The 24775-nt window shown below is 41.3% G+C and overlaps 1 protein-coding gene across 1 annotated transcript in view; it reads left to right on the top strand.

Annotated features, from left to right (window-relative positions):
• Positions 1–24775, top strand: part of LOC126013809 (contactin-3-like) — a 140483-nt gene that overhangs the window by 79549 nt on the left and 36159 nt on the right. The window contains 3 exon segments of the mRNA XM_049777010.1: positions 6012–6148; positions 6847–6976; positions 9731–9881. Coding sequence (XP_049632967.1) covers positions 6012–6148; positions 6847–6976; positions 9731–9881 — 418 coding nt within the window.

Raw genomic sequence — 24775 nt, 5'->3', positions numbered from 1 at the left:
TGGGTCAACTTAACTAAAGAGGTAAACGGTCTGTACAAAGAAAACTACAAAACCCTACTTAAATAAATAAGAGAGGACACAAGGAAATGGAGACACATACCCTGCTCATGGATTGGCAAGATTAATGTTATTAAGATACAATACTCCCCAAAACATTGTACAGATTTAATGCATTCCCTCTAAATGTAACCATGACATTTTTCAAAGAAGTGGATCAAACACTCCCGAAGTTAATTTGGAACAATAAACAACCATAAATAGCTAAAGCAATTCTTGGAAAAAAGAATATAGGAGGCATTACTTTCCCCAATTTTAAACTGTATTACAAAGCAGTAGTTATCACGACAGTATGGAATTGGAATAAATACAGATCCTCAGATCAGTGGAATAGACTTGAGTATTCAGAGAATATTCCCCAGACATACAATCAACTAATCTTTGATAAAGAGGCAAGAAATCCAAAATGGAGCAAGGAACGCCCCTTCAACAAGTGGTGTTGGCAAAACTGGTTAGCCACTTGCAAAAAGGCAAATTCTGACCCCCAGCTAACACCATGAACAAAGATCAAATCTAAATGGATTAAAGACCTTGATATCAGGCCTGAAACCATAAGGTATATAGAACAACACATAGGTAAAACACTCTATGACATTGAGACTAACTAAAGGCATCTTCAAGGAGGAAAATGCACTCTCTAAACAAGTGGAAACAGAGACAAACTGATGGGACTATGTTAAGCTGAGAACCTTCTGCACCTCAAAGAAATAGTGCCTAAGATACAAAACCCAACTACAGTTTGGGAGAAACTGTTCATCCAATACCCATCAAACAAGGGGCTAATATCCAAGATATACAAGGTACTGACAGAACTTAACAAGAGAAAAACATAACCCCATCAAAAAACTGGGAGAAGAAATGAATAGATACTTCCTCAAAGAAGAAATACACATGGCCAAAAGACACGTGAAAAATGTTCCACATCACTAATCATCAGAGAGATGAAAATCAAAACTACAATGAGGTACCATCTTACACCACAGAGACTGGCACACATCACAAAGGACACAAAAATCAGTGCTGGTGGGGATGTGGAGAGAAAGGAACTCTTTCACTCTTATTCACTGCTGGTGGGAATGCTGCCTAGTCCAGCTTTTATGGAAAACAATGGAGATTCCTCAAAAAACCTGGAAATTGAACTCCCATATGATCCCGCTAAACCATGACTTCATCTCTTCTGAGGGCTGCATAGAATTCCATTGTGTATATGTACCACAGTTTCTTTAGCCATTCGTCTGTTGAAGGGCATCTTGGTTGTTTCCAGAGTCTGGGTATGGTAAATAGTGCTGCAATAAATATAGGTATAAGGAAGGGATTTTTGTATCGTATTTTTGTGTTCTTAGGGTATATTCCTAGGAGTGGTATAACTGGATCATATGGGAACTCAATTTCCAGTTTTTGGAGGAATCTCCATATCGCTTTCCATAAAGGTTGGACTAGATGGCATTCCCACCAGCAGTGGATAAGAGTTCCTTTCTCTCCAAAGCCCTACCAACACTGCTTGTTCTCATTCTTTGTGATGTGTGCCAATCTCTGGAGTGTGAGGTGGTACCTCATAGTTGTTTTGATTTGCATCTCCCTGATGATTAGTGCTGTGGAGCATTTTTTATGTGATTTTGGTCATGTGTATTTCTTCTTTATCAAAATGTCTGTCCATTTCTTCTCCCCATTTTTTGATTAGATTAGATTTTTGTTTTCTTGCAAGTTCTGTCAGTGCCTTGTATACTTTGGAGATTAGCCCCTTATCTGATGGGTATTGGGTGAATAGTTTCTCTCACTCAGTGGGTGGCTCTTGTATCCTGGTGTATGTACATTTCTGAGTGCATAGCCAGGAGTAACTCCTGAGCATCACCAAGTATGTCCCAAAAAATTAAAAGAAAAGAAAAGGAAAGAAAAGAAGGGAGGGAGGGAGGAAAGAAAGAAAGGGGGAGTTTCTGCCAGCATGGGGTTTGGCAGCCTTCTGCCTTGCCAAAGGCCTCTTTAACCAGGTTTAGGAAGGGGTGCGGGACATGGGTCACCCCAGCACCCCTCTACCTCCTTCCTCCGGAACTCCAGGGCTTCCCTTGGGCCACATGCCTGGGCAAGTCAGTGAGGTGGGTCCCTTAGAGGAGCTTATTGGTTACCCTAGGCTTTCCCCATTTCCCTCTCAGCTCCAGAGGAAGGGTTTGGGTGGTGGCTTTGACCTTCCGGCCTTCCAGCTCTGGAAAGATCTTCTTCCTTCCTGGGACCGGGAGGTTCTGCCAGCATGGGGTTTGGCAGCCCTCCGCCATGCCATGGACCTCTTTAACCAGGCCTAGGAAGGGGTGCGGAACATGGTCACCCCAGCACATCTCTACCTCCTTCCGCTGGAGCTCCAGGGCTTCCTCTGGGCCACATGCCTGGGCAAGTCAGCGAGGTAGGAATAGTAGCACAATAGGTTCTGGCTTCAGGAATTTCCAGGGAAGTTTCCTTACTAAACCTGTGCATTGTGAACATATTGACAGATATTTGGATATCATTGTGTTTAATCTGTTTGTCATAATCTGAAAGCCACCCAGGAGCTCGTTTTATTCCTCCACTCCCTCACTCCCATCTAATAACCCACATTTAACCATTTTTCTATACTAATGATTTTTGTTTTGGCCAAGGTGGATTACATATTTTTCAGAGTAATTTTTTGGGTGGAGTCTGAAGCTCCAGCAGGCAATATGTTGATGGCATGGCTCCACCCTGTAGGCTTTTTGGTCAATTTAAGGGGAAGAGGCTGTATCAGCTGCCCCCCACAGCCTCTTCCCCTTAAATTGACCAAAAAGCCTCCAGGTCCCCAGGGTAATTCCTGGACACCTGCTCAGGGTCCCAGAAAGTGGGTTCCAGCGAGGAGCATTTAATTTAAAGGAGACCCCAGACTTCCTCGTTCCTGCAAGGGGCTGGAAGGGGACTGGTGAACTTCCTACTTCTAGCAATTAGTAAGCAAATGCCTCTCCGGGAGTCAGAAGCTTCAGCAGGCAACACAGCGAGGACATGGCTCTATGTGCTCTTCGCTTGTCTAAATCACAAACCAAAGGTGTATCTTGGAAACAACACCCTCCCTCTTGACTATTTCTAAAACATAAAAAGACACGTGTATATCCTTTGTATATCTCAGATGTATTCCCTACATCTATAACTCTTTTTGAACATCCTCATATAGTGACAATTTTGTCCACTGGTTTTGTTATTTGATTGTTTGATTTTCGCCCTTTGAGATCTGTTTTATAAGCAATACTGGTAGAAGAATGTAGGGAATCTGTGCTGTTAAATCCTTTGTTAGGTGTCTGTGAATCCATGAATAATCCCCAGAATGAGAAATTACTTCCCATCCCCTTGTCCCCTTTCGGGGGGGAGATCTTGATAATATTTATCCACAGCAAATAATAATCCACACAGACAAGAAGGTTAGTGTGTAAAAGATTGGGCAAAGAGAGAGAGTCCTCTTGCAGCCTGCAACCAGCTCTCAAAAAAAGACCCCTCTTCCCTGTCCATCAAGCTATTTATTGCCAATTCCACAGTGCCCCACCTGGAAGGTCTAGATGGGGCAATAGTCACAGGACAATCCTAAGGAAATATTTTTATATACAACAATTCCAAGAATAATCTTATGGAAACTTTTTCATATATACAGAAGAGTATCTCTGTATAGATTTCATGTTTGAGCCAAGTTACGGGGAATGTTGGACTTTATTCATTGGCTCCCAGATGCACCAACAATATCTTGTGGCATTGCTTCTCTTTTGCATAGACACATTAAAATAGGAAAATAATACATATGTAAACAAGTTCTTATCTAATAGAGATGGGAACACAAATTTGGTAATGCAATTAGGCCTTATACCCTGAACATTGGCATAATGCTTTAACTTAGGCCTCAGAAGAATGGGCATCAACCACACACACCTGAACAATGGATACCATCTATGAAAACAAACGCAATTGTCTACAACATTACCAGGATCAAAGCCTCTACCAGGGAAGACCTACCACTGCTTTGGCAATGACTTACTCCAAAGAGTGCTCTCAACACCCAGACGACTCAGCAACAGCCTGCTTGCAGGGCAGATTGCTCCACATTTCATGGTATGTTGAAACTAGAGGGTGTTCCACATCAGCCTGATATCAATGAAAGAAATGCACAGAATCTTTAAATATAAAAACCTGATACCAACAATAGATAAAGTGTGAAAAAGTTTCACTGGGACCATAGAGAATGACTCAGGTTGGACAAACTGGTATGCCTGGAACCCAGATTTAATCTTATGCCAATAAACTTCTGAGATGAGGCCTTTTTGTAATCAGACCAAGGATTTTTTCCATTTTCCCCATATTTTTCTGGACCTATGCAAACATTGGCAATTGCCACTATCACACCTTTACTATATTCTTTTACTCTTATCCTTTAAAGAAAAAAAATACAATTTACTGAACTTAAAAACAAATAACTGTAGTAGAATGCCTGTCTTGAATACAGGCAGGGGATGGGAAGGGGGTAGAGGGGAATGTTACACTGGTGAAGGGGGGTGTTCTGTTTGTGACTGTAACCCAACTATGATTATGTTACTTAAATAAAAATATATTAAAAGAAAAAAGGAAAGAAGAGAAAGCAAGGAAGAAAGGAAGGAAAGGAAAATAAAGAAGATAGAAAGAATGAAAAAGAATGAAAATGGAAGGAAGGGAAGAAGAAAGAAAGAAAAAGAAGAAAGAAGAAAGAAAGAAAGAAAGAAAGAAAGAAAGAAAGAAAGAAAGAAAAGAAAGAAGAAAGAAAGAAAGAAAGAAAGAAAAAAGAAAGAAAAGAAAGAAAGAAAAAAGAAAGAAAAGAGAAAGAAGAAAGAAAGAAAGAAGGAAGGAAGGAAGGAAGAAAGGAAAGAAAGAAAGAAGAAAGAAAGAAAGAAAGAAAGAAAGAAAGAGAAAAAGAAAGAGAAAGAAAGAAAGAAGAAAGAAAGAAAGAAAGAAAGAAAGAAAGAAAGAAAGAAGAAAGAGAAGAAAGAAAGAAAGAAAAGAGAGAGTGGAGAGAGGGAGGAGGAAGGAAGAAAGGAAGGGAGGGAGGGGGAGGTATGGAGGGGAGATGAAGGAGGGAGGGAGGGAGGGAGGGAGGGAGGGAAGAAGGGGGAAGGAGGAAAGGTAGAAGGAAGAGAGGGAGGAAGAAAGGAAAGAAGGAAGAAAGGAAGGATGGATGGAAGGAAGGATAAATTTGGCTTTTTCTTTCTAGGAGGAGACTGCCCACATTCCATGTAAAACACAAAGAGCCAGAAACTTGCATGCTCCTGGATTGGTGCCCTAGTTCACGCTGAGTTGGCTGACATGCTACACATTTAGAGTAGCTGATATTACCAAAGAGTTTTGCATATATTCATAAAAGAAATATTTCAGATACCTCTTAAAATATGAATGAGACAAGGAACCAATTGCTGACATTTGCATTCATAATTTAGAGATTCACAAGTTAATTCATTTTCATCCCAAATCCTATGATTCAAATCAAATCCAAATTTTTGTCTTTATGCACTTTCACTTGATTTATATAGAGGTTCATAAGATCTCCCTGATTCATATTTAATTAAAGTTACTCCTAACTAGAAGGAAATATTTTTTCCTGAACTGAAGATATTTTTCTTCTACAGATTTAATTCCTAGTACATAAAGAACATAAATTAAGAGTGAGACAGCTGCCATTTACACAGCAAACTATACCAGTTTGGAGTCCTATTTCAATCCCCCTGAAGAGATGCTATCTCGAACACTTGTCTCCTACCCACTCTCCAAGTCCTGTTTTCAGAATTTAGAGGGTGGCAGAGGAAAGGGGTATAATATCAGAACTATAGGTTTTAGCTCTGTCTTAGATACAGGAGGATTCGTGACCATAGTCTTAGACATATCACAGTGATGCCTGATTTCGTGATGCACATGTCTGCACAGTGATGTGAGTTGTATTCTCCATGCAGCCAAGCCACACTGGGTTCAGTCAATCCACAATGTGGAGGCGGCCATTGAGGACAGTCTGCACTGGGAGTGCCATGCCAACGGGAAGCCCAGGCCCTCATACCGCTGGTGGAAGGACGGGGCAGCTCTGGCACTGGAGGTGAGACATGTGGCAGGCTATGAGGCCAAAGTCATGAGGCTAAGGTGATATAATCAGAGCATGCACCAGGGTCAGTGGTGAATGTGCATAGGAGATGAGGGTCAAGTCTATATCTAAGTGCTGCAAGTTGAAGTTCATGGGGAAGGTGATTTTGTGAACTGGCCTGTCAAATTCTGCCTCCTGTTTAGGGGTTTGGAGTAGATCCAAAGGTTGCAAGAGATAAAATGCCATTTTCTCTTTCTTGTTTGATTCCCAGAGAATTTGTGATTTTTTTATGATTTCATTTTGATTTGTTTTGTGAATTCTTTTCTTAGTTCTTTATTATAAAATGTACCATTTTTGCTCTTATTAAAAGTATATGCAGGGTCAGTTATTACCATCAACTTTTAGATGTAACCTCTCTTATGGTGTCAAAGTCCTCAGCCATCCTGTTTCCTAGAATATGACATACCATGGCACATCTTCTAGCAGTGTGGGTTTTAAACTAGTGGCTCCATTCCCAGTGGTGGGGTGTTGGGTTTGGACCTTATCCTAGTTAGGTCTGCATTCTACTCCTTTTACTAAGGGTGTGACATGCCTTCCTGCTCAATAAGTCAACCTCATGTTTTAAAAGAACCATTTCATCAAATTGTGAAGAAAATGAAGGCACTCGTGTAGGCTGAAAATAGTGATCAAGGTCCATATCTTTTTTCACCCAGGAGAGAATTCAGATTCAAAACGGTGCCCTGACCATCTCCAACCTGAGCATGGCTGACTCTGGAATGTTCCAGTGCATTGCAGAGAACAAGCATGGCCGTGTCTATTCCAGTGCCCAGCTCAGGGTTGTGGGTGAGTGTTCTGTGAGCATGCTGCATCCACAGGCAAGACCTTAGTGAGGTCCGTAAATCCTCACTGGGAATAAGTGGAAACATGACGTGGACGAATATGAAATATGAAATAATGATACCACATGCAGTATGTGTGGGGTCAACACATCTCTGGCAGGAGTGTGACAAATTTAATCTTCAGGCAAGGGAGTATATAAAGGGAATAAAGAGGCAGTCATAACATGAAAGGAATATGCAATGTACTTTGTTTGATTTTAGAACAAATACACATAGCTTTAGGTGGTTTGTAACCTTAGAATAGAATAGGTTTCAGTTAGGAGTTAGAGGATAAAAGGAAGACTGAATTATTACATATCAAAGAAGTTCCTGGCCCTAGGTGTCATTACTGATGTAAAGTAAGGGATAGCAGGAAATCCTGGTTTACTCCTGATAACAAATATGCTTAACCTGAGGGAAATAGTATTCTAGCTAGAGGCTAAGACCCACTTCCTATGATCTGGTAATAGAAAGAGAATAACACTAAAGAAAGGGGTACAATAATTATACCTAGTAAAATAGTCTAATTCTACACTGACCAAAGCTGTTTGTAAGAAGATATTCAAAGTGACAGAGAAAGTCCCCAAGCCAGAAATCATTCTGCTGTTGATGCTCAAAGGCAGGGAGAGAAGACCATTGTCTTGAAGATGCTATGTTTTGATTGGCCTTCGGAAGTAAAACGCCTGACAGAAAGAGAGGTAGCTGGCTGGGCTTTGAGTTGCAAATATACTAAGCCAGCAGGGAACTTTTAGCAGTTTGCTTTGGTACTGAAATTCTTTTAATGACTGCATGATACTTAAGGTTGAATTTCTGTAGTATAGCAGAAACAAATTAAAAGGAAAATGTTAAGTCACTACCAAAGTAAGAAGTATGACAGAAATATCGCCAGTGATCCATGCAAGAGGCAATGATTGAGTTCTCCAAACAGGCCTTCTGGCAGATATTTCTTGGGAGAAAAATTAGGCACTGCACCAGGAAAGCCAAAAGCCATGGTTGGTGCATGCTTCCTTTTGTGGGTAGTGATATGAATGCCCTTTCCTTCATCTGCATCTCTCTGCAGATCTCTTATTGTGAGCATTTCAGAGTCACTTCTGTCCTGGCACTCATCTGATTTAACCTCAGTATCCACAATGCTCTGTAGCTTCTCTGTCAGCCTATGTTTTGTGAGCTCCCCCTGCCCAGCAAAAAAAATGGCCAGGGTAGTGAAGCCTAGGCAGCATGCCACCAGGTATTAGGGTGCTAGAGGAGTAGCTATCTAACATATCCTGACCAGTCTCATCAGTATGTCTATTCATTTAACAGTTAACTCTTTGACAAGGGTGCTGCTCCACAGGCTGGGCCCTCAGGAAGCCTCAAAGCAAGTCTTCTCATAGATGGAGACAGAGGAGACACCAAATTGTCTTGCTCTGTGAGGCAGCAGGCTTGGTGAGAGCAGGTGAGACTTGCTGAAGGCTCTATATTCTCCCAGTGGATGAAGAAAAGAAAGAAGGCATTGGGATCCAGAATGCACATTCATTGAAAAAATACTGAGAGTCCAGCCTAGATGGTCTGGTGTGGTGTGGCATAAAGGAAAAATAAAAATAAAGGGAGTGAAGGAGGGAAGAAAGAAAGTGTACAATATGAGCCACTGAGTAAACTCTGGTTCTCACTGTATAGATGCTCTCTTGGACCATATACATACACCACACACAAATGCCCACATATACTCACGCACACATACCCTTCATACAAATGCGCATATATACATATGCACATATATATTCATACATACCGAAATTTCATCATTGGGGTACTCTCAGCCAGTCCCTGATTGGTTCACCTGTGCAGGAAGAAGAAGGAGCTCTGAAATGCATTTATGATTATGCATAGCTTGTAAATGGAATGAGCTGGTTGACACCCCTAGCACATTCATAGCAGCCTCAATTTTATGCAGGTCTTCACCCTTCAATTGACATTGTAACTCAGTATAAAGAATGCAAATCTCATTTCACCAGCTTGGAAGCTGAAACCTGGACTCCCTGCCTTTCCCACAAATGAAAATTGCATTGCATTTGTGGAACCTCTCATGAGACTGTAGGGAAAACAACATACAAAGGAAGAGGGTCCAGCATAGAAAAAGGGGGTACCAACCCGAAAAGGAAGGGCCCCAGCACATATAAAGGGCACACTACAGCCCTCTATAGAGGCTGGCCTATAGGAATGCTCTGAAATATGTTTGTCCTTTATTTTGGAGTTTGGGCCAAACTCAGTGATTCTCAGGGATCAATCCTGGAGATTCTTTGAGGTCCATAGAGATGTCAGGAATCAAACCCAGGAATGCAAGTGCATTCACTCACTGTACTAGGTCTCTGGCCATGGTATTTTTTTCCTATTTTGTTTTGGACCCATTCTCAGAAAAATACATCAGCGATTATGTTATACTGGATGAAACTGAACCTCTTGTATGCAGAGCCTGTACTTACCTGTAGAGCTATCCTTGGTGCTATTTCAAAACTTCATCATAAGTGCATGAAAGACTCCTGTAAAGTCATTGCTCAGGACATAGAACTTGCAGGAAAATGTGAAGGAAAAAAAAGCCCAGCCAATAATCTTAGTATAGACTTCATAAAGCAGCAATATTCCTTGTTGAGAACATCAATCCTGGGCATGAAATCAAGTACTCAGTGGCAAACACTATAACTGTGTCATAACACTCAACCCCCTTCTCATTCCTCCTCAGCCTCTGCTCCCAACTTTTCTGAGACACCGATGAAGAAGCTGGTGCAGGTGCAGGCAGGCAGTGAGGTCACCATGTTATGCCAGCCTAGGGCTGCCCCACAGGCACACACCTCCTGGAGCAAGGGGCCCCGGAGACTGCGTGAGAACCACAGGTAGGGTAAATGAGACTGTCCCTTCGCATCATTCCCATCACCCAGTGTCATTACCACCTGGTGTCTCCCTGACTCCTCCCAATCTCACCAGGTCACCTTGTTTCTTTTGTCACTCAGCATCTCAATCTTCCCTCCCAATATCACCTTTCCCTTCCAGTGTTACCTGGTCATGCCCTGTGCTATCCACATTTCCTATGAGTGTCATTCTTATCATTTCCTAGTGTCATTTTTATCACATAGGTCATGTTTCACCTAGTGTCTCTTAGTCATCTCTCAGTATTATTATGTCCTCTCCAATATCACTCTTTCAGTGCCTCCCCTATAATCACTCCAGTTCCTCCCCTGACCACAATTGTAGGTAGATCTATGTTTGCTGCTGGCCTGAGTCTGTGTTCAGAGGGGACATTGCCACCCCACTAGCTCACCTCAGTGTCTGTCTCCCAGTCCTTCCTGCCACCCCAGGGGCTCAACTCTGTCTCTATGCCACCTCCCTAAGTCTGCATATGAGACATTTCTTGTATGGAGGCATATATGTCCCTGCAGGGAGTGGTCCTTCAAGAGGATACTGACCTGTACCCCCAGATGCCCTCTTAGCTTCTGTAACAAACCCTCTTATCTAAGACACAGGAGCTAGGTCACAGAGTTCTGGGGATTTAGTGTCAGAGCAGGTGATGGACCTCCCACATCCCTGCCTGAATCTTGAAGGCAAAGGTCCAATGGGACCTGTGAGTGGGGTACAAGAGACTGGGCTGAGCTTTTCTTCGTGGGAGGGGAGTCACAGCAGGCAAGGAATCTTTTAAGACAATGATGAATCAATAGTAGGTTTGACCATTCTCCAGCTCTATTGCGGTCCAAAACATGCTCAGCCATCACATGCTCCAAGTGCCCCTCACCTCCCCCAATCCCAGCTTCAGGCTTCATGGCCTATGGACACACTTGGGTATATGGGATAGGCAGCTCTTTGACCTGGGTGCTCAGCTTAAACCACCAGATTCATGCCCTATTCTGGAAACAAGTGAATGTATTACACTATTGGGATCTAGAAGACAAGACCATATTTGTTGTGGGGATCTGTGGCAAGATTCTGAAATCTTTCCCAGTGACTTTGTTCAGTATGGCTCATGCACCTGAGATCGTTAGCAGAACCTCAGGTGTATAGCAAGCTTCTGACTGGGCCTTGCTCTGCATGGCCAGCACATCTGCTTCTTATGCAGAGCCTATGTGAGGTAACCTCTAAGGACTCTTTCTCTTCTTTAAAAATGTGACAATAGCTACGTGTGATTACTATTTAAGTTAAACCATCTATGTGAATATTTATTTGAAGCTTCACATCATAATAGCAGCTTTGTTGAAAGAGGAAAATAACAAAACAAACTCATGGACTCAGTGAAATACAGAGGGAACTTGGGAGGACAGTTATAAGAAAAGAGTAAGAAAGGTCTTTGTTGAGGACCCAGAATTTTGGTGCCGTGAGATCTCCCCATTCCTGGACCATTTTCCTGAGTGTGCTTATGTGTGTAGGGTCACTGAGCTATGCCCCTGAGCAAACAACCTGAGCCCATTTTCTATTTACCATGTTCTGTGTGTTTTCTTCATTCTACTTATAACATAGAACATGTTTTAAAACACAGAAATAGGGGCCAGAGTGGTGGCGTAAGCAGTAGGGCGTTTGCCTTGTATGCGTTAACCTAGGATGGACTGCGGTTTGATCCCCAGCGTCTCATATGGTCCCCCAAGCCAGAAGCAATTTCTGAGTGCATAGCCAGGAGTAACCCCTGAGTGTCACTGGGTATGGCCCCAAAAGCAAAAAACAAAACAAAACAAAAACACAAAAATAATGAAGCCAGAGAGATAAGGGTGGGTCCTTGCTTCTGTCTCTTCTTTAAAAGAAAGGTTTTGTACAAAACCTATCTGGGCTCAATCCCCAGCACCATATATGATTCCCTGAGCATCACCAGGAGTAAACCTGAGCACTTCTGGGTGTGTCCCAAATCAAGAAAGGCAAATTCAATGCACAAAGGGTCAGTGTTTCCTTTAAGTAGAATGGGGTGGAAAAAAGTTCTTCCCAGAGGAAGGAAGGGCCATGTATGAGGAAAGGGCAGCTGGTGGGTAGAACGGATCCTTGGATTTTCTGTATCACTTAATGCTACTTAAAAATTGCCATTTGGTTTTTAATAATTTTTTACTTGACTCACCATGAGATACATAATTACAAAATTGTTCATAATTGAGTTTCAGTCATACGCTGGGCCTCACAGAATTTCTGAAGTACGGAAGCATACAAAAAAAGAGCCAATTTGTTGTGCATTTTCCCATGAACAGGGTTTACATTCCTTGAGTGATGATGTGCATTTTCCCTATTTTTACTTTTTGAATTTTGTGTTAGGGCATCATGATTTGTAATGAAAATCCTAATAGAGTTTCAGCACTGATCTTGCAACAGGGTGACCGTTCCCCTTACCAGTGTTCCCAGCCTGCCCTCTTGCAGGCCTATTGTTGCTTAGTTTCTGTAGTTTGGGTCTCCTGTTTGCAATGTTGTGGGTTAGGTGGCTTAAATAACACATTTACCTCACTTCCACCCCTTCAGTGTGCCCAGACTCTTTACCTGCTGCTGTCTTTGTCATCTCCCTTCCAATTCTTCTTTTTTTTTAATTTCTTCTTACTCCTCACAATTTCCTTTCTTTCTGGACCACATTGTAATAGTCCAGGATCTGTGGTCTCAAGTGTCTCCTTATGGTAGCTCAGCCACTCATTTGGGAAAAACTTTCATTCTTCACACATCCTCAGCTCTCTGCAATTGGCAGGGACAATCTGGTGCAGGCTCTGTAGCTCTAGAAGTGCAGCTGCCCTTATGCTCTTTGTAGCCCAATCCAAAGCACAGAATGGAAGTCGAGAATATCAGACCTTTGTCCTAGCCTTGCTTCCTGGAGAGACTAGGTTCCCTGCTTCCTTATAGATGTTCACAGGGAGCATGTAGCCACCAGTCACATGAGGCTTTCTGACTCCTGCTCTATTCCTGCTTGTCCAACCCTAGGATGCCTGCTCTCTCTGTTATGACATGGTTTGGAGAGCAGCTCTGTACAGGCACTCTCCAGACTCTCCCAGGCCTGTACCAGAATCTGGGTCAGATATTTACTCGCTCTGTTTGCAGTCTCCCAGGACAACCACTGAGGTATTGGTAACAGATATAACAGTGTACCATGATCTTGAGTACCTTCAGTGCTGAATGCAGGGCTAGAACTAGAGTTTATGTACTGAATACTGTGTTGCCTAGTATCTGAAACCTGCCCTGCCTTTCCCTTTTACAGTTCTCAGGCTTCTGAATGGCACATTCTCATCCACCACAGTTTTTTCAGCATCTCCCATCTCAACATTTGATCAGTTCAGGCTTCTCTCTGGTGAACCCACTCATGGATTCTCCTTGGGTAGTTTTTGAGACTCGGCATCATTTGCTTACTGACCAGGGTGCATAGAAAAGACAGCCAGCCCCTTTATAGATGCCTTGCAGAAAGCACATTATTTTTACTTTCTCTATACCTTGATGCTGCAGACGACTTCTGTCCTAATGCCAGTGAAATTTCAATGACTCCACTTTAGGGAGAGTGGGGTTGTACGGGCAGTGAGATGAGAAATAAATGATAACCACATACAAATACTGTATATATGGACCCTCATCTTCTGGTAGATATAAGACAAAATTTAATCTCCAGGCTGGGAGTAAAGGGACAGTCATATCATGAGAGAAATATTTACATTTGTTTCTTTGCAAAGTACAGAAACTATCAGTGTATATTGTTTGATCATAAAACAAATACACATGACTTTAGGTGGTTTGTAATCTTAGAATAGAATAGGGTTCAGTTAAGAGCCAGAGAATAAAAGGAAGGCTAATTTCGCTAACTTCTTGCATATCAAAGTAGTTCCTGGCCCTATGTGTCATTACTGATGTTAATTAAGGGATTAATAAGAAGTCTGGTTTCCTAATAAGAAAAATCCTTAACCCAAGGGAGTAGTTTTCTGGCTAGGGACTAAAACCAACTTCCTATGGTCTGATTATAGAAAGAGATAAAACTTATATGAAAGGGGTACAGAATTATACCTTGTAAATTCAATAGCCTAATTCTACACTGGCCAAACTTGTTTGTTAGCAGGTATTCAAAGTGATAGGGAAAGTTCCTCAGGCAAAGCCATCCTATTATGGTATTCAAAGTGATAGTGAAAGTCCCCCCAGGCAAAGCCATCCTGTTATGTTGTGAAGACATTGTCTTTAAGATGCTGTGTTTTGACTTGGCCTTTAGATGTAAGTAGGCTGACAGAAAGAGACCAAACTTGTCTCTATTATTTGGTGCAGAAATTTCTCTGGGGAAAGAAATTTGATAGAGGTCCAATTTTGGCCTGTAAATTTACAAGGGAGAAATAATATTAAAACCAAATAAATGAAGGGACATGTAATGCCAGTACCAAGACATGAATTTCAGAAATATCTCTTCAGGAATTCCTCATCTCTCCACGTAGGTCAAGAGCTCTCTCAGCAGGCCTTTTGAAGAAACCCGTGGGGGTGATTCTAGCCATTAGCTCTAGGAAAATCTGAGGATTGCATCTAGTGGGTCTGCTGAATTCCCCTTAAATGGAAGTGCCTTAAGTTATGGCGTGGCACCTTGAATCAAATAACTATGTGTTCTTTGATCCACTCTCTAAGTCATTGTTATCAGAGCCTCATTTTAAACTCTCCTTGTATATTCAAATAGAATCACCTGAGCAGCATTCATGGAAGATCTTTCAGGACTTCACATGGGGCCCCAGTTCATGCTCTGGGTTCACCACAGTGTTCCCTTAAGTAGCAAGAAACCAGGTGTAGTGCAAGTGAGGAAGAAACTACTAAAGTTAGGGGCCAGAGTGATAGTGCAGTGGTACGGCATTTTCCTTGCATGTGGCTGAACCAGGACGGACCTGGTTTAATACCCAGTCCCATATGGTTCCCCAAGCCAGGAGCAATTTCTGAACACATAGCCAGGAGTAAACTCTGAGCATCACTGGGTGTGGCCTCAAAAAACAAAAGCGAAAACAAAGACTACTAAAGTATTTGAGAGATGTACTACTTTCTCACATTTAAACACCACACATGTATGCATAGCATGCATGTAACCAAACATGTATAGGTATGTGCACCACTTATATGCACAGAAATGAAGAACATGTGTATACACCATAAACACAAAGATCACATGCACATGTACACACATTAATACATACCACATGGAGGCTGGGAATATCTACGCCTGCCAAGTGGTTCCCGACTGTGAGAAACTGTAAGTGTTGCCTGTGCATGTTTTTCCACTGTCCTGTCCCCTGAACCTCTTGGAAGTGGGCCAAAAAGGGCCCCAAAAAATAGCTCTCCCAGAGGCTCATCCAAAGGCCTGAATGCCAAGGAACTGTAACCGACCATGAAAACCGGCTATCCGCAGTATTCTGCAGAAAGGAAAGCCCCTTGTTTGTGACATCAGGCTGGGAATATCTACATCTGCCCAGTGGTTCCTGACTGTGAGAAACTGTAAGTGTTCCCTGTGCATGTTTTTCCACTGTCCTGTCTCCTGAACCTCTTGGGAGTGGGCTGAAAAGAGCCCAGAAAAATAGCTCTCCCAGAGGCTCCAGAAGAGCATGGCTGCTCCACTTCACTTCACGGCTGCGCACACATTCTAACCAATGAACCCCACCACAATACGCAGAAAAAAATCACACTACAAGTGTGATAATGAGGAAACCTCACAGGCAAACAGCATGCACAGAGAATGAAGATGATAGTGCGGATGACCTAAAAAATTCCAACCATCTGATTAACCTCTTGGATAAGGAGTTTAGAATAAAAATAAGGAAGATGTTTGTAGAACTCAAAGAAAGCATAGATCGATCTGAACAAAACACAAAGACAGAAATCAGAAAATGCCGGCTCCTGCCAGGTGGCAAAGGGCACTATCCCTCCGCTGTGGCTGGGGTTCGCCAGAGCCAAGGCAAGACTGGAACAGTGCTAGGGATCAAACCCAGGGCCACACAGATGCAAGGCTCTATCACTGAGCCATACCCCTAAACCTGGTTTCAGACAACTTTGAGGTGTATGTTCAGCTGTCTGATTTTCCTGAGCAGACAAATATAAAGTAGTTTATGATTAAGTTTCAGTCATACATGTACAACAACTTTTACCAGTGAAAAATTTCCAGCCACCAATGTCTACAGTTTCTCTTCCACCTTATACCCTGCTTGCCCTAGGCCCTTTGCAAGCAATACAAAAGGAAAAGATGCTGAGATAGAAATATAAATACATAGAAACCATCTTGGGCCACATGATTTCCAGTTGCCAGAGACTGAATTTCATCAGCGTTCCTGCTGGTGATCCTGCCTGCTTCAGAGCTGCCTGAGACTGGATTTCATCTGTGTTCCTGCCGCGATACTGCCTGCTTCAGAGGTGGGTCAGGACATACACACACTGATTCTTGCTGGTTTCTGCCAGGAGTCAGAAGGGTGCAGAAGTCATCTTGGGTCATGCTGTTTTCAGCTGCCTGATACTGAATTTCATTAGCGTTCCTGATGGTGATTCTGCCTGCTTCAGAGGTAAATGTCAATTTTCTGGGTGACCCTGGAGACCACCGTGAAGGTTTTGGAGGCTTCAAGCTCTTTCACCTTTGTCAGTAAGAGGATGTGAAGCCCCAACCATCTGAAAGGATTACCCATTTCAGATTAGGATTAAAGTTCTAAAGGGTTTATGGGAACTCAGATGCCAGCACCCCTATCTGCCTGTCTTCTGTGCTGTACTCCATTTTCGGCCTGATTTTATCCTGTGTGTGGCTCATTTGCGGATGGCTCGCCTTCCCTGGAGCCTTCCTTGGAGGTGACTTTACACGCCCAGAAAGGGGAAGCCGCTGAACTCTGCTGGAACTCAGATGCCAGCACAACTATCTGCCTGTCTTCTGTGCTGTGCTGCATTTTTGGCCTGATTTCATCCTGTGCATGGCTCATCTGCTGACGGCTCGCCTTCCCTGGAGCCTTCCCTGAAGGTGAGTTTACAAGACCAGAAAGGGAGAAGCGAGAGGAGTGTGGCCGTTCTGCTTTGCAGCCATGAACATCATTTAGCCAATGAATACAACCACAACACGTAGAAAAACCCACAATACAAGTGTGACAATGGGGAAACAACACAGGCCAGCGCCAGACATAGAGAATAATGATGGCAACTCTGATGACTTGAATATGACCAACCAACTAGTCAGTCTCTCAGATAAGGAGTTTAGAATCACAATATGGAAGAGGTTCAAAGATCTCAAAGAAAGTATAGAAGAGAACACTAATAAAATCAAGAGAATATGAAGATAGAAATCAGAAAACTCCAAACTGATATTTCAGGTCAAATAAGAGGTCTAAAAAACTCAGTAGATGAACTGAAGAAAAACATGGTTGAGCTTTCCCACAGGTTAACAGAAGCTGAGGATAGAATTAGTACACTGGAAGATGAGATGAACAACAACTACATACAGCAGAAGAAATTGGAAAAAAGCCTTAAAGCAAATGATCAAACAATGGAAAAATTACTCAAAAAATGGGAACAGAGGAAAATAGAAGTCTATGATAAGCTCAATAGAAACAACTTAAGAATCATTGGAGTCCAAGATTCCCAGGGAAAAAATCTTCAGGAAGAATCCACGGTCAAGAATATCGCTAAAGAGAAACTACCAGAGCTAATGAATACATGCGATCAAATCCTGCATGCCCGAAGAGTACCAACTAAAGGAGACCCCAGGAAAAACACCCCAAGACACATCCTAGTCACAATGATGAATCCCACAGATAGAGACAGAATTCTGAAAGCAGCATAATAGAAAAGAGAAATTACATTCAAGGGAATATACTTGAGATTTACTGCAGACCTGTCACCAGAGACACTCAAGGCCAGAAGGCAGTGGTGGGACATAGTGACAAAACTCAATGAAATAAATGCTTTGCCTAGAATACTGCACCCACAAAACTCACTTTCAGGTTTGAAGGAACAATACATGGTTTCACAGACAAACAACAGCTCAGAAACTTTACAGACTCAAACACCATTCTTAAAAGAAACTGAACGGCCTACTTTAAGAAAAGACTGACCAACAGACACATCAAACTTCGATATAACGATGGCACTAACTCCCAGGACAATTCTTTCTCTCAATATCAATGGACTAAAAGAACCAGTTAAGAGACAGAGAGTGGCTAACTGGATCAAAAAACTCAATCCAACCTTCTGCTGCCTACAAGAAACGCACCTGAATAGTCAGAACAAACATAGACTCAAAATTAAAGGCTGGAGGAAAATCATCCAAGCAAACAATACCCATAAAAAAGCTTGAGTGGCCATACTAATATCAGATGATGCATACTTTATACTTAGGAAAGTTGTAAGGGACAAAAATGCTACAGGTCACTAATCATCAGGGAGATGCAAATCAAAACAACTATGAGATACCACCTCACACCCCAGGATTGGCACACAACACAAAGAATGAGAACAAGCAGTGTTGGTGGGGATGTGGAGAGAAAGGAACTCCTATACACAGCTGGTGGAAAACACCCCAAGACACATCCTCATTACAATGACAATTCCCACAGATAGAGATAGAATACTGAAAGCAGCAAGATCAAAAAAGGAAATTACATTCAAAGGAGTATCCCTAAGACTTACAGCTGTCTAGTTCAACCTTTATGGAAAGCAATATAAAGATTCCTCCCAAAACTGGAAATTGAGCTCCCATATGACCCAGCTATATCACTCCTAGGAATATACCCTACGAACACAAAATTACAATACAAAAATCCCTTCCTCACACCTATATTCATTGCAGCACTATTTACCATATTAAGACTCTGGAAACAGCCAAGATACCCTTCAGCAGATGAATGGCTAAAGAAACTGTGGTACATATACACAATGGAATATTATGCAGCTGTCAGGAAAGATGAAGTCATGAAATTTTTCTATACATGGGTGTACATGGAGTCTATTATGCTGAGTGAAATAAGTCAGAGAGAGAGAGAAAGACACAGAATGGTCTCACTCATCTATGGGTTTAAGAAAAATGAAAGACATTCTTGCAATAATAACTTTCAGACACAAAAGAGAAAAGAGCTGGAAGTTACAGCTCACCTCAGGAAGCTCACCACAAAGAGTGATGAGTTTAGTTAGAGAAATAACAACGTTTTGAACTATACTAATAATGAGAATGTACGAGGGAAATAAAAAGCCTATCTAGAGTTCAAGCGGGGGTTTGTTGGGGAAGAGGGAGATTTGGGACATTGGTGATGGGAATTTTGCACTGGTGATGTGTGGTGTTCTTTACATGACTGAAACCCAAACACAATCATGTATGTAATAAAGTTGTTTAAATAATAAAAAAAAAGAAATCAGGAAACTCCAAACTGAAATAACAGATCTGAAAAGCACGGTAGGCCCACTGAAAACCTCAGTATATGGCCTCGCCAGCAGGTAACAGCAGCTGAGGACCAAATTGGCGTTCTAGTAGATGAGATGCAGGAAAAGTCAACGCAACAGAAAAAATTGGAAAAGAACATTAAGACAATGAGGCAATAGAAAATGTACTCAAGGAATGTGAACAGATGAAAATAGAAGTCTTTGATAAACTCAACAAGAACAACGTAAGAAACATTGGAGTTCCAGAAGCCCAGGTAGAAGACCTCCAGGACGAATCAACTGTCAAAGACATCATCAAAGACATACTGCCAGAGTTACAAACTACATGTAATCAAATCCTGCATGCCCGAAGAATACCAGCTAAAAGAGACCCAAAGAAAAACACCCCAAGACACATCCTCGTTACAATGAAAATTCCCACAGATAGAGATAGAATACTGAAAGCAGCAAGATCAAAAAAGGAAATTACATTCAAAGGAGTATCCCTAAGACTTACAGCAGACATGTCACAAGAAACTCTCAAGGCCAGAAGACAGTGGCGGGATATTGTGACAAGACTGAATGAAATGGGTGCCTCACCGAGAATACTATACCCAGCCTGACTCACGTTCATGTTTGATGGAAAGATACATAGTTTCATGCGTAAACAACAGCTCAGAAACTTCACAGATGTAAAACCAGCCTTAAAGGAAAAACTGACAGGTCTACTTTAAGACAAGAGAGACCAACAAACACAGAAAACTTATCTACAAAGATGACATTAAATCCTATTACAATCAGCACCGTCAATGTCAATGGACTAAATTCACCAATTAAGAGAAACAGAGTGGCAAAACGGGTCAAAAACATGATTTCTTTGTTTTGGGGCGGATATTGCAATAGTGGTTTATTTTTTTATATTTACTTTTTCTTTCTTTTTTTCTCTTCTTCCTTTTTGTGATTTGTCATGTTTTCTATCTCATGACTGTGGCAATTATGTGGTGCATACCTTTATTGCGGCAGTGCTCACTGGATATCTTATTTGATACCTACTTTTTAAATGTTGTGGTGTTTCCCCTTTTCCCCCTTCATCTCTCAAACTAAGGAAGAAAGCCTCTAGAATGATTCTGCTCGGTGTAGTTGATTTTTACCCCATTTTATTACTTTACTCTTCCCCAAACAAAACCACATAATTTGAACTATCTAGTCCCGCCTCCCAATTAGAGGGGGCAGTAATGGAGGTACCAAGACCAAATAGTTACAAGACCACTAAGTAATCACTAGACACAGAGGGGACCACACATTCTAGCAGCCCCTGGGAAGAGAGTGGAGGATATGGGAGGCAGGATGGGAGCGGATGTGGGAGGAAAACAATTCGGTGGTGGGAACTCCCCTGATTCAATATGAATATGTACCTGGGATATTACTGTGAATGATATGTAAGCCACTATGATTAAGATAAAAATTATATTTAAAAGAAATGAATCCAACCTTCTGCTGCCTACAAGAAACACACCTGAATAGTCAGAACAAACATAGACTCAAAATCAAAGGCTGAAGGAAAATCATCCAATCAAATAACACCCTTAAAAAAGCTGGGGTGGCCATATTAATATTTGATGACACAAACTTTATACTCAGAAAAGTTGTAAGGGACAAAGATAGACACTATGTACTAATCAAGGGATATGTGCAACAGGAAGAAATCAGACTATTAAACATATATGCACCCAATGAGAGACCAGTAAATTAATTAATACTGACAAATCTGAAAGAAGACATCAATAATAACACAATAATTGTCGGAGATCTCAACCAACACTTGATAGGTCAACCAGACTGAAACCCAACAAAAAAATACTAGCCCTGAAAAGAGTAATGGAAGAAAGAGGACTAATAGATATATATAGCACACTCCACCCGAAAAAAACCTGGATAAACATTCTTCTCCAAGGTACATGGGTCGTTCTCCAGGATAGACTACATGCTGACACATAAAGCATACCTCCATAAAATCAAGAGGATAGAAATCTTGCAGGCTACCTTTGCTGACCACAAGGCTCTGAAGTTAGATGTGAATTACAAAGACACACAGAAGAAAAACTTTAACAATTGGAAATTAAACAGCCTGCTACTGAACAATCAGTGGGTCCGAGATAAAATCAAAAAGGAAATAAAAACTTTCCTGAAAACAAATGATAATGAAGACACAAACTGCCAGAATCTATGGAACACAGCAAAAGTGGTCCTGAGAGGAAAATTTATAGCTTTGCAAGCACACATCAGGAAGGAAGAATGGGGCTACCTGAATAGCTTAATGATGCAGCTCATATAATTAGAAAGTGCTAAACAAAAAGACCCAAATATAGAGAGACAGAAGGAAATAACAAAACTGAAAGCAGAAATCAACAAAGTGGAAACCCAAAAAACAGTCCAAAAGATCAACGAAAGCAGAAGTTGGTTCTTTGAAAAATAATCAAGATTAATAGACCATTTGCAAAACTCACAAAGAAAGAGAGAAAATTGATAACCCATATTAGAAATGAAAAGGGGAGATTACGACAGATATTTCAGAGATCCAAAGTGTAATCAGAGACTACTTTGAGAAACTTTATTCCACTAAACATGAGAACCTAGAAGAAATGAAAAAAAAATTTGGATGCTTATAACCTTACACAGTTAAGTAAGGAGGATGTAGCATATCTAAACAACCCCATCACTATTCAGGAAATTGAAACTGTAATCAAACATCTGCCCAAAAAGGAAAGCCAAGACCCAGATGGATTTACTAATGAATTCTTCAAACCTTTCAAGAGGAACTACTACCAATCCTAGCCAGGCTCTTCCATGAAATTGAAAAAATGGGGACAATTCCAAACAGCTTTTATGAAGCCAACATCGCCTTGACATCAAAACCAGACAGAGATGCTGCCTAAAAAGAAAATTACAGAACAATATCCCTGATAAATGCAGATGCAAAGATCTTCAACAAAATCCTGGCAAATAGGATCCAATGCATCATCAAGATGATCATAAACTACGACCAAGTAGGTTGCATCCCAGAAATGAAACATCCGTAAATTTAACATCCGTAAATCTATCAAGAATAATAAAAATAAAAATCACATGATCATATCAATAGATGTAGAGAAAGCATTTGATAAGGTCCAACACCCATTCTTGATAAAAACTCTCAGTAAGATGGGAATCAAAGGAACCTTTCTCAACCTAGTTTAAGCCATCTACCACAAGCCAATGCAAATATTATCCTCAATGGAGAAAAACTAAAAGCCTTTCCTCTAATTTCTGGTACAAGACAGACTATCCGCTCTCACCACTCCTCTTCAACATAGAACTAGAAGTGCTTGCTATAGCGATAAGGCAAGAAAAATATTCAAGGAAATCCAGATAGGAAAGGGAAAAGTCAAGCTCTCATTGTTTGCAGATGACATGATACTCTACTTAGAAAACCCTAAAGACTCTACCAAAAAGCTTCTAGAAAAAATAGACTCATATAGCAAGGTGGCAGGCTACAAAATTAACTCACAGAAATCAATGGCCTTTTTATACACCAATAATGATAAAGAAGAGATGGACATCAAGATGGCATTCCCATTCACATTAGTGCCACACAAACTCAAATATTTTGGTGTCAACTTGACCAAACACGTGAAGGACTTATACAAAAAAAACTATAAAGCCCTACTTCAAGAAATAAGAGAGGACACACATAATTGAAACACATACCCTGCTCTTGGATTGGCAGTATTAACATCATTAAAATGGCAATACTCCTCAAAGCATTATACAGATTTAATGCCATCCCTCTAAAGATACCCATGAAATTCTTCAAAGAAGGGGATCAAACACTTATGAAGTTCATCTGGAACAATAAACACCCTCGAATAGCTAAAGCACTCCTAGGGCAAAGGAAAATGGGAGGCATTACTTTCCCCAACTTTAAACTGTACTACAAAGCAATATTTATAAAAACAGCATGGTATTGGAATAAAGACCGACCCTCAGATCAGTGGAATAGGCTTGAGTTCTCAGACAATGTTCCCCAGACATACAATCACCTAATTTTTGACAAAGGAGCAAGGAATCCTAAGTTGAGCAGGGAAAACCTCTTCAAGAAGTGGTGCTGGCAGAACTGTTTAGCCATTTGCAAAAAAGCAAACATAGCCCCCACTTAACATCATGTAAGAAGGTAAAATCCAAATGGATTAAAGACCTAGATATTAGACCTGATACCATAAGGTATATAGAACAAAACGTAGGTAAAACACTCCATGACATTGAGACTAAACGCATCTTCAAGGAGGAAACTGCACTTTCCAAACAAGTGGAAACAGAGATAAACAAGTGGGTATACATTAAGCTGAGAAGCTTCTGCACCTCAAAAGAAATAGTATCCAGGATACAAGAACCACCCACCTTGTGTGAGAAATTATTCACCCAATACTCATCAGATAAGGGGCTACTATCAAAAATATACAGGGCACTGACAGACTTTACAAGAAAAAATATCTAATCCCATCAAAAAATGAAGAGAAGAAATGAACAAATACTTTGATCAAAAAGAAATACAAATGGCCAAACGGCACATGAAAAAATGCTCCTCATCACTAATCATCAGAGAGATGCAAATCAAAACAACGATGAGATTCCATCTCACTCATCTCACACCACAGAGATTGGCACACATCACAAAGAATGAGAACAGTCAGTGCTGGCGGGGATATGGACCGAAAGGAACTCTTATCCACTGCTGGTGGGAATGCCGTCTAGTCCAACCTCTATGGAAAGCGATATGGAGATTCCTCCAAAATCTGGAAATTGAGCTCCCATTCGACCCAGCTATTCCACTCCTAGGGATATACCCTAAGAACACAAGAATACAACACAAAAATCCCTTCCTCACACCTATATTTATTACAGCACTATTCACAATAGCCAGGGTCTGGAAACAACCAAGATGCCCTTCACCAGACGAATGGCTAAAGAAACTGTGGTACATATACACAATGGAATATTATGCAGCCGTCAGGAAAGATGAAGTCATAAAATCTTCCTATACATGGATGTACATGGAATCTATCATGCTGAGTGAAATAAGTCAGAGGGAGAGAGAGAGAGACGCAGAATAGTCTCACTCATCTATGGGTTTTAAGAAAAATAAAAGTCATTTTTGCAACAATCCTTAGGGACAATGAGAGGAGGTCTGGAACTTCCAGCTCACTTCATGAAGCTCACCACAAAGAGTGATGAGTGCGTTTATAGAAATAACTACACTGAGAACTACCATAATCATATGAATAAATGAATGAATGAATGAATGAATGAACGAGAGAACTGAAAAGCCTGTCTGGAGTACAGGTGGGTTGGTGTGGGATGGAGGGAGATTTGGGACATTGGTGTTGGGAATGTTGCACTGGTGAAGAGGGGTGTTCTTTAC

This window comes from Suncus etruscus, chromosome 7, assembly GCF_024139225.1.
Source record: "Suncus etruscus isolate mSunEtr1 chromosome 7, mSunEtr1.pri.cur, whole genome shotgun sequence".
Lineage (NCBI taxonomy): Eukaryota > Metazoa > Chordata > Mammalia > Eulipotyphla > Soricidae > Suncus > Suncus etruscus.
This window is presented reverse-complemented; position numbering and strand designations above follow the sequence as displayed.